General features: G+C 47.4%; 1 protein-coding gene across 1 annotated transcript in view; it reads right to left on the minus strand.

Moving 5' to 3' along the window:
* Window positions 1-14,243, minus strand: part of LOC142586851 (uncharacterized) — a 119,978-nt gene that overhangs the window by 53,894 nt on the left and 51,841 nt on the right. Inside the window, exons 3-4 of the mRNA XM_075697721.1 lie at window positions 4,668-4,838; window positions 2,564-2,589 (exon numbers count right to left, since the gene is read on the minus strand). Of these exons, the coding sequence (XP_075553836.1) occupies window positions 2,564-2,589; window positions 4,668-4,838 (197 nt within the window). The remainder of the gene's footprint in view (window positions 1-2,563; window positions 2,590-4,667; window positions 4,839-14,243) is intronic.

Raw genomic sequence — 14,243 nt, forward strand, 5'->3', positions numbered from 1 at the left:
GAGTACGCTCGTGAAGTCATCGATCGCGCTCACATGGCACGTCAAGTCACGCGATCTCGTTTATTAGCCTCGCAGCATATGCAAAATAATCGTTACGACCGCTGCCATTGCGATGTTAAGCTCGCGCCAAGTACTCAGGTGCTCTTCTGGTCGCCATGTCGTCGGGTTGTCCTCTCCCAGAAGCTTCTCTCTCGCTACACAGGGCCTTATGAAGTCCTACGTCAAGGTAATGACGTAAATTACGAGGTTTCGCCGCTCACTTTGATGCATCCTCAAGTCAGAGACCTGTTGATGTAGTGCACGTTTCGCGGCTGAAGCCATATATCGCTCGCTATTCTTCAACTACCATGCGCCGAAAAGGCGCTTCACCACCCGGGGGTCCTGTTACGGAAGGATGAAAGAAGAGAGAGGACGAAAAAAGTCGGAGACGCTGGCTGCAGCCTGTTGTTGGTGGTCAGCCAGCTTAACTACTGTGACTCATCGTGTGTATGTACTGTAAATACAGCCTTTTTACACTCGCAATGTACCCGTCCCAATATATATATATATATATATATATATATATATATATATATATATATATATATATATATATATATATATATATATATATATATATATATATATGTATATATATATGTGTGTGTGTGTGTGTGTGTGTGTGTGTGTGTGTGTGTGTGTGTGTGTGTGTGTGTGTGTGTGTGTGTGTGTGTGTGTGTGTGTGTGTGTGTGTGTGTGTGTGTGTAAGATAGCAGCCGGCAAATAAGATTTACTTCAGTATGAATCTAACAGTCATATGGTAATACAATCCCCTGAGAAGTACTGTCAACGGCCAGACATATATTGCACATCTTTGTCCAAGAGCCGCATACAAGGATGACTAATGCGTACATTACGGCGCGCAACTTGATTGGCCTCTATCACAGGCTTTGTGGCTACTGCCTACTAGTGCCTACTTGCTAAGAGCGTCTGTTTCATTAAAAGAAACGACTCACATGTAATACATGTTATGATGATCTGCTCAATGAGACTGCGCGTTATATCGGATGCAATTGTTGTGTTCTCTGAGCAGATCATTTACGCATTCTCCCCTCTGGCGAATATGAACTTTTCCACACTACAGCGAAATTCTATAAACTCCGCCTGTGTGGTCAAAGCAGGAATTTAACATTGTTACTTACCTTACACAAGTTGGGATCATTTATAGGAATCTCGTGTTTTCTTTTTGTCCACTAATACACAAACATGCTTTACAGGAGCTTCTAAAGCTACCATGACACCATAACAATTTGTAATTTTTTTATACCATGCAGCATGCGATGCACTTCAGAAAGAAAAGCAGTTACTTTCTTTAGCGCATCGCTGACACTTGCATTCGCCTGCTCATTATTTCGCTTAATTTTTCTTATTAAGCTTTCTTGCGCCATCTGCGAAAATATGATCCACGCACTGAGCCCAGGCTAGACAAAATAGTCTTACTTATTACAACTTTTTAGAGGCCCGCATCAATTCTAGGTAAAAATTTGCATAACATTGGAATATGACTCCAACAAAGGTAATTATAGTCCGCCTCAATTTATAGTTAAGAAAGTCTAGCCAGTCACCATTTCGCGATTCAAACGTAAAGCGATGTTTCTTAGTCGCATACTTGATTGCCCTCAAAATTAATTGATCTGATTAGTCGTCAATGCTTTAGTGGTAACTAAATGTTCATCAATAAAACCAAACCTTTTTACACATTCCATGTAGTCGCTTACTAAGTTGCCAATTAAGGTGGCTCAAAAACACCTTTGCTTAGGATGTGCGCCACCCACGAGCGATTGCGAGTTCTACACTTGTAGAACAACATTCCGGTATCCCAACCAACTAGCACGGATCGAATGTTCAAGCCCAGAAACTACATGAACTCCACGGCGGACATCCCACTTTTCCAATCAAAGGTTGCTCATTATTGTCCTCTCGCTAATAAATACCTTAGGTTGAAGTATAGAATAATGCATGTCTTCAACGTCTACACTAAGCGCATAAGAATTTCCAGGATCGGTTTATATTGAAAAGTATGCCTATATCTCAGAATCGGGAATCCAGGCAAGATCACGAAACAGCGAATTGGCTTAAATGAGCCCGGGAATACCGAGACAATTGGGACTGCCATGTATTCAACACAGACATTAGAGCACTCCCAACTCACAAGAAACTGCTATAGTGACTCAGTGTTAATTTTTCTTCTATCTATCTCATCTCTGTTGCCGTTTCGAGCTACTAAACTTTTTTATGAACGGAAACAAACTCGCCGGATATGTTGTTATAGTTCCACTTACGTATTTCAAAGCCACCAATTAGATTGCTGACAGACGAAGACTCTTATTTGACGTCTGTTTTCAAGACACAGTGCGGGGAGAACATACCTAAGGCAAAGCAGAGAAGTCTGCCGTAGGCCAGAGTCCTCTAGACTGCTAGTATGCTCAGAGTAAAAAAGAGGAACATTGATCAGGATCAGGATCGACAAGCTGTACTGAGTATAAGTATAATGAATTTGATATTTTATATTTATATTACTTACTTTGTCTGGATAGAAGGTCCTGAAGACTTTATTCGCAATAAATATCCAAGGTTTTGGGGAAAAAAAGGGAAACGAGAAGAGCAAGAATAAGCATTGTGTCGTTCTGTCACTAGCTGCTCATACAGAAGTGTGAACTGTTGGCGATTAGAGTAGCCTGACGTCACAATAATGGTGCAAGAGGCGTTGGTGATGCGTGAGGGTACCTGTGAGCACAGGTGCCAGAAAGAAGGAAAACTACCATAAATCAGTAATTCACATTGCTTCGCGCTATTGACGCGAGTAAAGAACGCTTGCGATAACCAAAGTGTTATGGCATATTGTGCCCGACTATGCGTTAAGTATAATGGGCAACGGGTTTGTTTAGAAGTTATTCAAATGCTCCATATGGCTCTTTTATTTTGTCTACAAAGAAATCGGCGCAGCTGTGTGAATGTAGTTCTAGGTTAAATAATTATCACGTTAAATAAACGTTTCGCGGCATGCAGGGCATTCTGCCTCACCTTATCTTTGAAACTGCGTGTTATTGTGCGTGCGTTTTGCATATAGTAAGTTTACGCTAACGCTAATGCAGCTACGTTCTGATTAGGTTTTAAAAAAACTAAGGAAATCACGCATCCTGGCGTTGACAAATGATCGTCACGCAAATTGCGCGCTAAGTTACACTAGAACACGTTGTCCTCGTCGTGAAGGCATCATAGCGGGGAGAAAAAATTACCGACGATTACGTTACTTCCTAATGCGAAATTTGAGCGCAGCAAATAAGCTGTTTCACCTTTTCGATAGATTGAGGCAAAGAAATCGAGCAACACATGTATGCGCTATCACAGAATTTTTTTTTTATTTTTCACACGTATTCCTTTAACAAAGACTCCACTAACAGTTCTTGACAGTCATGAAGGAAGCTTTGTGGTCGGAGAAATAGACTGATATATGTTCGACTTGGTACACCAATGCTTGATTCTCAAAGACGAGATCTATACAAGTGCCTCGCGAGGTTGTCACAGCCGTGGGACGCGTTACGAGCGAGAGGAACGGGATGTTCTCCCGCATAAGTGTTAGGAAATTGCTGTTTGTCTTTATGTCAAGCCGCCACCGATCTGGCTCTCTGATTGCCACCGCACAGGGCGAACGGCAGCGGCAATTTCGGCTCGGGCGGTGCACATATACAGATCCGCCGCCACCGATCTGGCTCTCTGATTGCCACCGCACAGGGGTTGCATTGGAGGAGGAGCGAAGAAAGGAATTAAGTTCGAGCCGGCGCTTTGACAACCGGAGACTCGCAGGAAGAGGGGGGAGGGGGGCGGCGTGTACACCCAGCGGCAAACGATGGGGGCAGAAGCGCGCGCAGCAAGCGGACAACACGATAAAGGGAGGAGGGAAGAGATAGCAGCGACTGACTGATGCAACTGAAGAGCACCCTATCCGCCACACAAGAACAGGGGGGGGGAGACCCTTTCCTCCTCTTTCTGCATGGCGGCGACGGAGTTCTATGCAGTCACGTTATCTTGACTCTCTAGCGGCGACAGCGGCATCCAGCGGTATCAGTCGGTCGCTGCTAGCGCTGGGGGGATGAAAGGGGGGCGGAGCTGGTTACGAGGCCGACGACAACGCCGACGACAACGCCGACGACGACGCGAAACCCAGGAACGGACGCCAAAGAGCTGCGCTCTAAAATAAAGCGAGTCATTGGGCGTGCTTACTCAGTCTCGTATACTCTTTCCTGATATGCCACAGCTACCCAAGCAGTGCACTGTAAAATCCTGAAAGTCTAGAGCATTTTTAACGTTGGCTTCATTATAGAAGTGGAACAGAGTCGGTTTATCTGTCTGTCTGTCTGTCTGTCTGTCTGTCTGTCTGTCTGTCTGTCTGTCTGTCTGTCTGTCTGTCTGTCTGTCCGTCCGTCCGTCCGTCCGTCCGTCCGTCCGTCCGACCGTCTGTCTGTCTGTCTGTCTGTCTGTCTGTCTGTCTGTCTGTCTGTCTGTCTGTAGCATTTTGCGAAAGCTGAATGACACGATCGTACTTTTAATTGGTTCAGGTGAGCTGCCGCTAGCCCTTCGGTGCCGGAATGATAACAATGTGTAGCAGCAAGCGTTTGCATACTTACCGCAGTCTCTGTAAGGCACACAGTGGCGATCCCACCTCTGGAATGTTCCTTTCACGCATGCGCACCTTTTCCTTTTTCCGGTGCATTCCCACCGCGCAACTCCTGGACACAAGTCGCCGGGGACCCCCACTTTACGATCGCAAGGAACTTTGTGCTCGTCGTGCTTGCATCCTGAAGTGATGAGAAATAAATAGACCCTTGTATAGCAACATGTCTTTTTCCATAAATGATGGTAGCCTGGGCATATAAATTACTAAAGCATCCAATCGCCTAAATATATATGCATATTATACTAAGGCAGCAGGGACTGAGAAATGGGAAGAACAAAAACCCACAAACATGGGACAATGTAGTCAAGCGTCAAGTCACGCCTAGCCACTGCTGGTTCACTGAGTTTGTAAGAATAAGGGTGTTCGAAGCTCGGTCTGGCGGAGGCAAGGAATGCACGTTCTGACAGCTTGAAGACGGAGACTCGACTGGCTTTGTTCAAAAGTAGAAGCAGTTTTGCCGAGTGGCTGTGGTGGCGCCCCAGTCAGGCAGCCGCTTCTGTTCCAACCTCGACGACGAGGCACGGCGAGGTAAACAGAATTTCTGGATCAAGAGGCAAATACCCCACCGCGAGGGACGGCGAATTGATGGACGCTCGCTACAGGGGCTTCGCCCCCCCCTCTCCCTAGTATGCCGGATGATTAGGTGTGAATGGCAGAATTATTGCAGAGTAAATGTTCAAGATAGGCTGGTTTCACGCAGTCGCACGACGCCACCTCTTCTTTGTCTTCAATCTTCAAGGTTTTCTCTGGACGCAAAGTCACACGAAAGGGACCTTCACAGGAAGGCCCCTCAGTGGTGGCTTGATAGAGTAGTGCCGCAGAAAGACGTGCGTTGTTGTGTGCATTGTCGGGGAACTAAACACAGGATGCCCGCGGGTGATACGTGGGAGTGTACGTCGAAGTTGATCGAGCCAAGAATGTTGCCTCTCTAAATACTGCGCGGCCGCTGGCGGATTGCCTTGCTGGGGGAGGAGAATTTGGCCTGGAACACAGTTTGCTTACACATACAGCATCTTGGCTGCGATGACTACGAGGTCATCCTAGCCCCAGTAGTACTAGGGGTAGCGTTTCCACCCAGTGCTGTCATTCAAGCATGGCCGTCAATGACGCCTTCAGGCGCTCGACCGTACCCTTGCTCTGGAAGCGCTAAGCCTTGGTGTTACGAAGGCGCGCGCTGATCAGTCTCGCCAGGAAAGAATAAGGCGAGCGCTGCAATTGCCGACCTCGGGCAGTATTTATTCGCGAAGGACAACCGTACAGCGACGCCAATGTACCAACAAATGCTTGTGCCACTGTTTCGGCCGTGATGTCTTGTAGAAGTGTCGCCCCAGGCCACCTTGAGTGCTGGTCGACACACGTGAGGAGGTACCTTAAACCTTGGGCGTGAAGAAGAGGCCCCGCCAAGTCTAAATTCATGTGATCGAAACGGCTCACTCGTGGTCGAAACGTCTGCACTGCTGGACGCATGTGCTGGGTCACTTTCCCGGGTTGACAGGCTTCGCAGCTTCTTGCCCCGCTTCGAACATCTTTGTTGTTCCCTGGCCAGATGAAGCGGTCTGTGATGACCCTCTGTGTCGCTATGACGCGGGGATGGCTTTATCCCGAGCAATGAATCGAATATAGGCCGCGAGACCTGGTGGGGCACAAACGGGCGAGGAACTGCTTGCGATGTGTCGCACATGACCATTGTTGTGGTCTAGGGAAGCGGCACTTCCCCAAGCTTGTGTGCCGAGCCTTTTCCCTGAGTTGGGGCCGCTCGGGGTCATTTTGTTGGGCGGAGGCTACAGCTTGAAAATCCAGAGGGCCAGCAGGTACAGCGCCGATCCGCGATAGTGTGTCACCTGCCTGACTTTCGGCCGCAGAGATTTCCGTAGAAAATTTTAAATAACAGAAAGTTCCGTAGCCCACGTTCTGAGTACAAGGAACTGTTGTTCCTGAAAACTAAAATTAATGGCTTTTGGTACGTCAAAATGTAAAAGCTACAGCCTTCAAGAAAGAAATGGAAACGGTTGACAGCGATATGGATGACCAGGATCTCCCTCCTGAAGGTTCTCTCGCGAGCTTGGTTCGAAGCGCTTTGAGAAGAAGCCCAGCGGCCTCCAGTTGGTGCCATTGTGTGCTGCAGTACTGTACCCGGAGGGTGCCCATCCTGTCAAAGAACCCGATCACACTATAGTTCGTCAAAATGGTCAAAAGCAGTCATTTGGAATGTAGATGGCCCGACGAAACGGTGTGCTAGAATAGCGCCCGTAGTTAAATGATCAGGGGAACATCGTATCTGTATGGATCTAGCTCACCGGAACAAGAGGGTCCTATGTGAGTGTTTTTCCCGCCAATCATAGACAATGCCCTTGGGCAATTCGCGTGCCCACACCCTTTATGAAATTGGATGCCAATTCAGCGTTTCATCAGGCTAAATTGGCAAATGAAACTCAAGAGGTCGCTACTTTTATCACCCCATCTGGTAGGCATTGCTTACAGCATCTACCGTTCATTATCGCATCGGCCCCAAAATACTTTCAAAAGCGAATGGCGGAAATCTCAGATGGCCTTGAAGGAGTAGTGAACCTGGTGGATTACATTCAGGTTTGCTGAGCTACCAGGCGTGAACACCATGGGCGGCTGCACACAGTGCTCAAAACGTTGTTTACAGCGAGGGTGACGCCCAATCGGGCTAAATGTTCTTTTCGTTTTTAGTAGAGTAGAACGCAACGCGGATCGTTGCGTCGTCGGGAATAGGGCCGCTTCTTATGGAAGTTCGAGCCGTAAACAAAATGGCTACGTCGCCAAGTGTTGCTAATGCCCGCAGGTTTCTGGGTATGATAAACTATCTGGCAAGGTTTGTGAGCGACCTTGCTGATGTGTCAGCAGCGCCGCGTAGTCTTCTCTTGAAAGACCGCGAGTGGCACTGGGTACTTCCTCAGTAAAAATTATTCGAGTCTCTGAAAGAATTGATGACTTCGGCCCAATGCATCGCAAAAGTCAACCCAAATCTCCGCTCTATTGTGTCCGCTAACGCGTTCCCAGTCGGTCTTGGATGTGTGTTCATACAAGTGCAGTCAGATGGGGAAAGGCTGCCGGTTGCATTCTACTCTCGTTTATTAACCGCAATGGAACAACGGTACGCAAAAATAGAAAAAGAAGCACTTGCGCTGACGCTGTCGGCAGAAAGACTTTAGGGTTTTTGATAGAGCTGGAATTTCAATTTCAGGCCGATCACAAGGCGTTCATAGCGCTACTCGGACAGTAACCACTAGGACATATGCTTCCCTCTAGAATACAGAAACTTCAATTAAGACTCATGCGATTTAGCTTCTCAGTCTCCTATGTCCCAAGAAAGCAGATTGGCACCACCGATGCCCTCACTCGGGTGCCTTGCACAGAGGTGGATTTAGAGGTGGGGGAGCTAGATGGCAGCGAAGTATCGAGCCTAGTACGAGGATGTGCGAGCGAACTGAAGTTTTCACCTCATTGGGACAAAATACAGTTCGCGCAACAACAAGACAAAACCAGCCAACAACTTTAGTTGTACTGTAAAGAGAGCTGGCCACGTCGTGTTAAGGTAAACAGTTGGCTAAACTCTTATTGGTCGGAGCGAGAAAACCATACAATATATGACGGCGTGACTCTGTATGGGTCTCGTTTCATGGTGCCTCAGAATGTAAGGAGGGAACTATTCAGTTCATTGCATCTGGATCATCAGGGTATTGCGAAATGTTGCCCAACGGCCCGCGAATTTGTGTTCTGGCCCGGCCTCAGCGCCGACCTAGGAGCTCTGGTAAAAAGTTGTCTAGAGCGCGCGAGACTTCGCGTTCAAAAAGCCGAGCCGATGATGCCATGAGAGTCTCCCAGCTTGCCTTGGCTGAAGGTGGGAGCTGACCTTTTCCATTCGCACAGAAAAACGTAGGTTGTGGTCGTACACGGTTTATCACGTTATCCGTAGCTCGCCCTGTTATCGCCCACGATCTCTGCGGCGGTTATTGTACAAATCAAGAATATGTTTGCTAGGCACGCCATTCCAGAACTTGCCATGAGAGACAACGGTCCTCAATTTGCAGCTTTTGCGACAAGTTATGCCTTCCATCACGTCACGTCCAGCCTCAGGTCATCATCAGCCTAGTTACGCCCACTGTAGGGCAAAGGCCTCTCCCATACTTCTCCAACTACCCCGGTCATGTACTAATTGTGGCCATGTTGTCCCTGCAAACCTCTTAATGTCATCCGCCCACCTAACTTTCTGCCGCCCCCTGCTACGCTTCCCTTCCCTTGGAATCCAGTCCGTAACCCTTAATGACCATCGGTTATCTTCCCTCCTCATTACATGTCCGGCCCATGCCCATTTCTTTTCCTTGATTTCAACTAAGATGTCACTTACCCGCGTTTGTTGTCTCACCCAATCTGCTCTTTTCTTATCCCTTAACGTTACACCCATCATTTTTCTTTCCATAGCTCGTTGCGTCGTCCTCAATTTCAGCAGAACCCTTTTCGTAAGCCTCCAGGTTTCTGCCCCATATGTGAGTACTGGTAACGCACAGCTGTTATACACTTTCCTTTTGAGGGATAGTGGCATCGTACTGTTCATGATTTGAGAATGCCTGCCAAACGCACCCCAGCCCATTCTTATTCTTCTTGTTATTTCAGTCTCATGATCCGGATCCGTGGTCACTACCTGCCCTAAGTAGATGTATTCCCTTACCACTTCCAGTGTCTCGCTACCTATCGTAAACTGCTGTTCTCTTCCGAGACTGTTAAACATTACTTTAGTTTTCTGCAGACTAATTTTCAGACCCACCCTTCTGCTTTGCCTCTCCAGGTCAGTGAGCATGCATTGCAATTGGTCTCCTGAGTTACTAAGCAAGGCAATATCATCAGCGAATCGCAAGTTGCTAAGGTATTCTCCATCAAATTTTACCCCCAATTCTTCCCACTCCAGGTCTCTGAATACCTCCGGTAAACATGCAGTGAATAGCATTGGAGAGATCGTATCTCCCTGTGTGACGCCTTTCTTTATTGAGATTTTGGTGCTTTCTTTGTGGAGGACTACGGTGGCTGTGGAGCCGCTACAGATATCTTCCAGTATTTTTACATATGGCTCATCTACACCCTGATTACGTAATGCCTCCATGACTGCTGAGGTTTCGACTGAACCAAACGCGTTCTCGTAATCAATGAAAGCTATATATAAGGGTTGGTTATATTCTGCACATTTCTCTATCACTTGATTGATAGTGTGAATATGGTCTATTGTTGAGTAGCCTTTACGGAATCCTGCCTGGTCCTTTGGTTGACAGAAGTCTAAGGTGTTCCTGATTCTATTTGCGATTACCTTAGTAAATACTTTGTAGGCAACGGACAGTAAGCTGATCGGTCTATAATTTTTCAAGTCTTTGGCGTCCCCTTTCTTAAGGATTAGGATTATGTTAGCGTTCTTCCAAGATTCCGGTACGCTCGAGGTTATGAGGCATTGCGTATACAGGGTGGCCAGTGTCTCTAGAACAATCTGACCACCATCCTTCAACAAATCTGCTGTTACCTGATCCTCCCCAGCTGCCTTCCCCCTTTGCATAGCTCCTAAGGCTTTCTTTACTTCTTCTGGCGTTACCTGTGGGATTTCGAATTCCTCTAGGCTATTCTATCTTCCACTATCGTCGTGGGTGCCACTGATACTGTATAAATCTCTATAGAACTCCTCAGCCACTTGAAGTATCTCATTCATAATAGTAACGATATTGCCGGCTTTGTCTCAACGCACACATCTGATTCTTGCCTATTCCTAGTTTCTTCTTGACTGTTTTTAGGCTTCCTCCGTTCCTGAGAGCCTGTTCAATTCTATCCATATTATAGTTGCTGATGTCCGCAGTCTTACGCTTGTTGATTAGCTTAGAAAGTTCTGCTAGTTCTATTCTAGCTGTAGGGTTAGAGGCTTTCACACATTGGCGTTTGTTGATCAGATCTTTCGTCTGCTGCGATAGCTTACTGGTTTCCTGTCTAACGGCGTTACCACCGACTTCTATTGCGCACTCCTTAATGATGCCCATGAGATTGTCGTTCATTGCTTCAACACTAAGGTCCTCTTCCTGAGTTAAAGCCGAATACCTGTTCTGTAGCTTGATCCGGAATTCCTCTAGTTTCCCTCTCAGCGCTAACTCATTGATTGGCTTCTTGTGTACCAGTTTCTTCCGTTCCCTCCTCAAGTCTAGGCTAATTCGAGTTCTTACCATCCTATGGTCACTGCAGCAAACCTTGCCGAGCACGTCTACATCTTGTACGATGCCAGGGTTTGCGCAGAGTATGAAGTCGATTTCATTTCTAGTCTCACCATTCGGGCTCCTCCACGTCCACTTTCGGCTAACCCGCTTGCGGAAAAAGGTATTCATTATCCGCATATTATTCTGTTCTGCAAACTCTTTAATAACTCTCCTCTGCTATTCCTAGAGCCTATGCCATATTCCCCCACTGACTTGTCGCCAGCCTGCTTCTTGCCTACCCTGGCATTGAAGTCGCTCATCAGTATAGTGTATTTTGTTTTGACTTTACCCATCGCCGATTCCACGTCTTCATAAGAGCTTTCGACTTCCTGGTCAACATGACTGCATGTAGGGGCATAGACTTGTACCACCTTCAATTTGTACCTCTTATTAAGTTTCACAACAAGACCTGCCACCCTCTCGTTAATGCTATAGAATTCCTGTATGTTACCAGCTATTTCCTTATTAATCAGGAATCCAACTCCTAGTTCTCGTCTCTCCGCTAAGCCCCGGTAGCACAGTACGTGCCCGCTTTTTAGCACTGTATATGCTTCTTTTGTCCTCCTAACGTCACTGAGCCCTATTATATCCCATTTACTACCCTCTAATTCCTCCAATAAGACTGCTAGACTCGCCTCACTAGATAACGTTCTAAAGTTAAACGTTGCCAGGTTCAGATTCCAATGGCGGCCTGTCCGGAGCCAGGTATTCTTAGCACCCTCTGCAGCGTCACAGATCTGACCGCCGCCGTGGTCAGTTGCTTCGCGGCTGCTGGGGACTGAGGGCCGGGGTTTGATTGTTGTATTCATATAGGAGGTTGTGGCCAAGTACTGCACCAGGGTCGCCAATCCTGCTCTGGTGAGAGAGTGCGTTACCGGTTCTGGTCACCGGGATCAGGCCGCACTCCAGGCCTGTTTGTGCAATTTTCTCTACACACGGTTTTTTTTTTTATTTTCCGGTGGAGAATTGCGCGGCACCGGGATTTGAACCACGGTCCTCTTGCACGGGAGGCGGATACTCTACTGCCCCCGCAGGAGTTAAAAAATTAAATTATGGGGTTTTACGTGACAAAACCACTTTCTGATTATGAGGCACGCCGTAGTGGAGGACTCCGGAAATTTTGACCACCTGGGGCTCTTTAACGTGCACCTAATTCTAAGTACACGGGTGTTTTCGCATTTCGCCCCCATCGGAATGCGGCCGCCGTGGCCGGGATTCGATCCCGCGACCTCGTGCTCAGCAGTCTAACACCATAGCCACTGGGCAACCACGGCGGCTCCCGCAGGAGTTGTGCGCCTCATTTCACCTACAGTGGTGCCCTATTTGATCAGTCAAGGTGGACCAATCGGAGCTCGGTTATACCGCACGGATGGCACTCGGCTAGAGAACCTGGTATTTATGACCTGCACATGTGTGGCCATATATAATTGACCATACATATCTTTTTTTTGAAGGAGGGTTCCCGTACAGCCTCAGGTGCCCCAAGTCAAATGGAGCAGCTGAATGTACAGGATTGATAGTAGAACGGATGTTGGAAAAATCGGCTGACCATTATCTTGCCTACCTAGCGCATAGGGACACTTCAGATGGTTGGGTAGCCCAGCGCAGCTACTGATGGGCAGACGCTTACGCTGTACGCTCCACGCTCCCCGTGCACCCGAAACAACTGGTACCATCAAAGGCAATTGGTCTCGGGAGATTACGATATAAGGACAAGAGGATTCAAAATAAGCAAAAACACGACTACGACCGTCGCCATGTGGTAACGCAGCTACCACTAATGGTCTCAGTAACTGGCGCATGGATAGAAGTCAGCGAAATTCAGGTCACGGTGCTGAGTCCAACTCTGCGGCCTCGGTCTTATTATCGGGCGCGGACAGACGGCGGAATTGAGGTAGAGAGAAACAGACGGAAGTTGGCATCGTACAGCGAGCGAAGCGGTGCGCATTACCCGTTTTATGACTTTCCCGTGACTCCAAATGCTGCAGGGCAGTCCGACCAGTACAAGGCCTCTGCCGAGCCTTCCACGCTCAATTGAACGCCGCATTCTTCAATGGAATACGGGTGACCTGGTGCTTATATGACACGACATTGTCTAGAAATAAGAGCGCCACAGCGATATGGCAGCAGTGGGAACCTGTATACTGTAGTTTGGTGCTGTTCTAATTCGTCTCATTCATACGTTTTCTATGTGTTACAACACTTCCTGAAAGAAAAAGGAAGGTTGTGCACGGGCCCTGGGACGTCACTGATACGAAAGCATAAAAAAGTGGCTGTTTAATAAACACGGGTGCTTTTCGGTACGTGGCTACCTCTGAGTGACGTAAGTCTTTCGCTCCCATCACCGCTCTACAGGAGCGGACACGACAGATGAGACCGGAGCTTTAAGCAAAATGCCACTTTTATTTCGCTTGTATTGATCGTTTGTACCTTTATCATATAGGCTCGATGTATGGGTCTAAGAACATTTTATTTGCACATTTATTCTGGCTATAAATGCTTATTTTGATATTCGGGCCTACATTGAATTTTCAAAGTCTAAAAATGATGTTTCTTCTGTTTTGCCCTAGCCTCATCTTATTTACAATGCTGTGACATAGTCGTGACGGTGAAGGAAGGAACTAAACTGTGAATGACGAAACTTGAGCTTTATTGGGCGAACCTGGGCCCTCAAAAGCAGGCTACAGTCAAAGAACGATAGCGACGAATACAGTCGGCGATCGTCAAAATCGGCTGTGCTGGGCAAGAACGTCGGCTTTTATACCTGAGTCATCGAAGGATCCAGAGTATTTGCTGGATCCCGCGTGTCTTCCGGAAAGTTCTACACAATTCGCATCGTGCATACATGCAATCAGAATATAGAAGGTTAGGTGACAACAGACAGCACATAGAACTATCTATAACATTCGAGAAACTTCCGATACATGCAGGCGCGTTCTGCGCGATAGCATTTGTTAGACGGTGAAACATAGTTACCTGAGAAAGGTAAACTTGTACACTTGTCGATGCCCTCCTCTTAGAAATTGTCGTCCCGATGCTACAAACAGGTGAGCCAAAAATACAAAAGCATGCTTAGCAATGAAAAACTACCAAAAAAAAGAGAGTCCCAATGTTTGTCAGCGCGGCTAGAACGGCTTACGCCGCACAACATGGACTATTTGAGGTTGTCAGCACGCCACTCTGATATCGAAATGCCGTCTGGCACCACCTCATAGTCTCGTGCACCATTTCGTCGGATGATCCTGTAGGGCCCGAAGTAGCATCGCAGAAGTTTCCAA

This window comes from Dermacentor variabilis, chromosome 7 (assembly GCF_050947875.1).
Source record: "Dermacentor variabilis isolate Ectoservices chromosome 7, ASM5094787v1, whole genome shotgun sequence".
Taxonomy (NCBI): Eukaryota; Metazoa; Arthropoda; class Arachnida; order Ixodida; family Ixodidae; genus Dermacentor; species Dermacentor variabilis.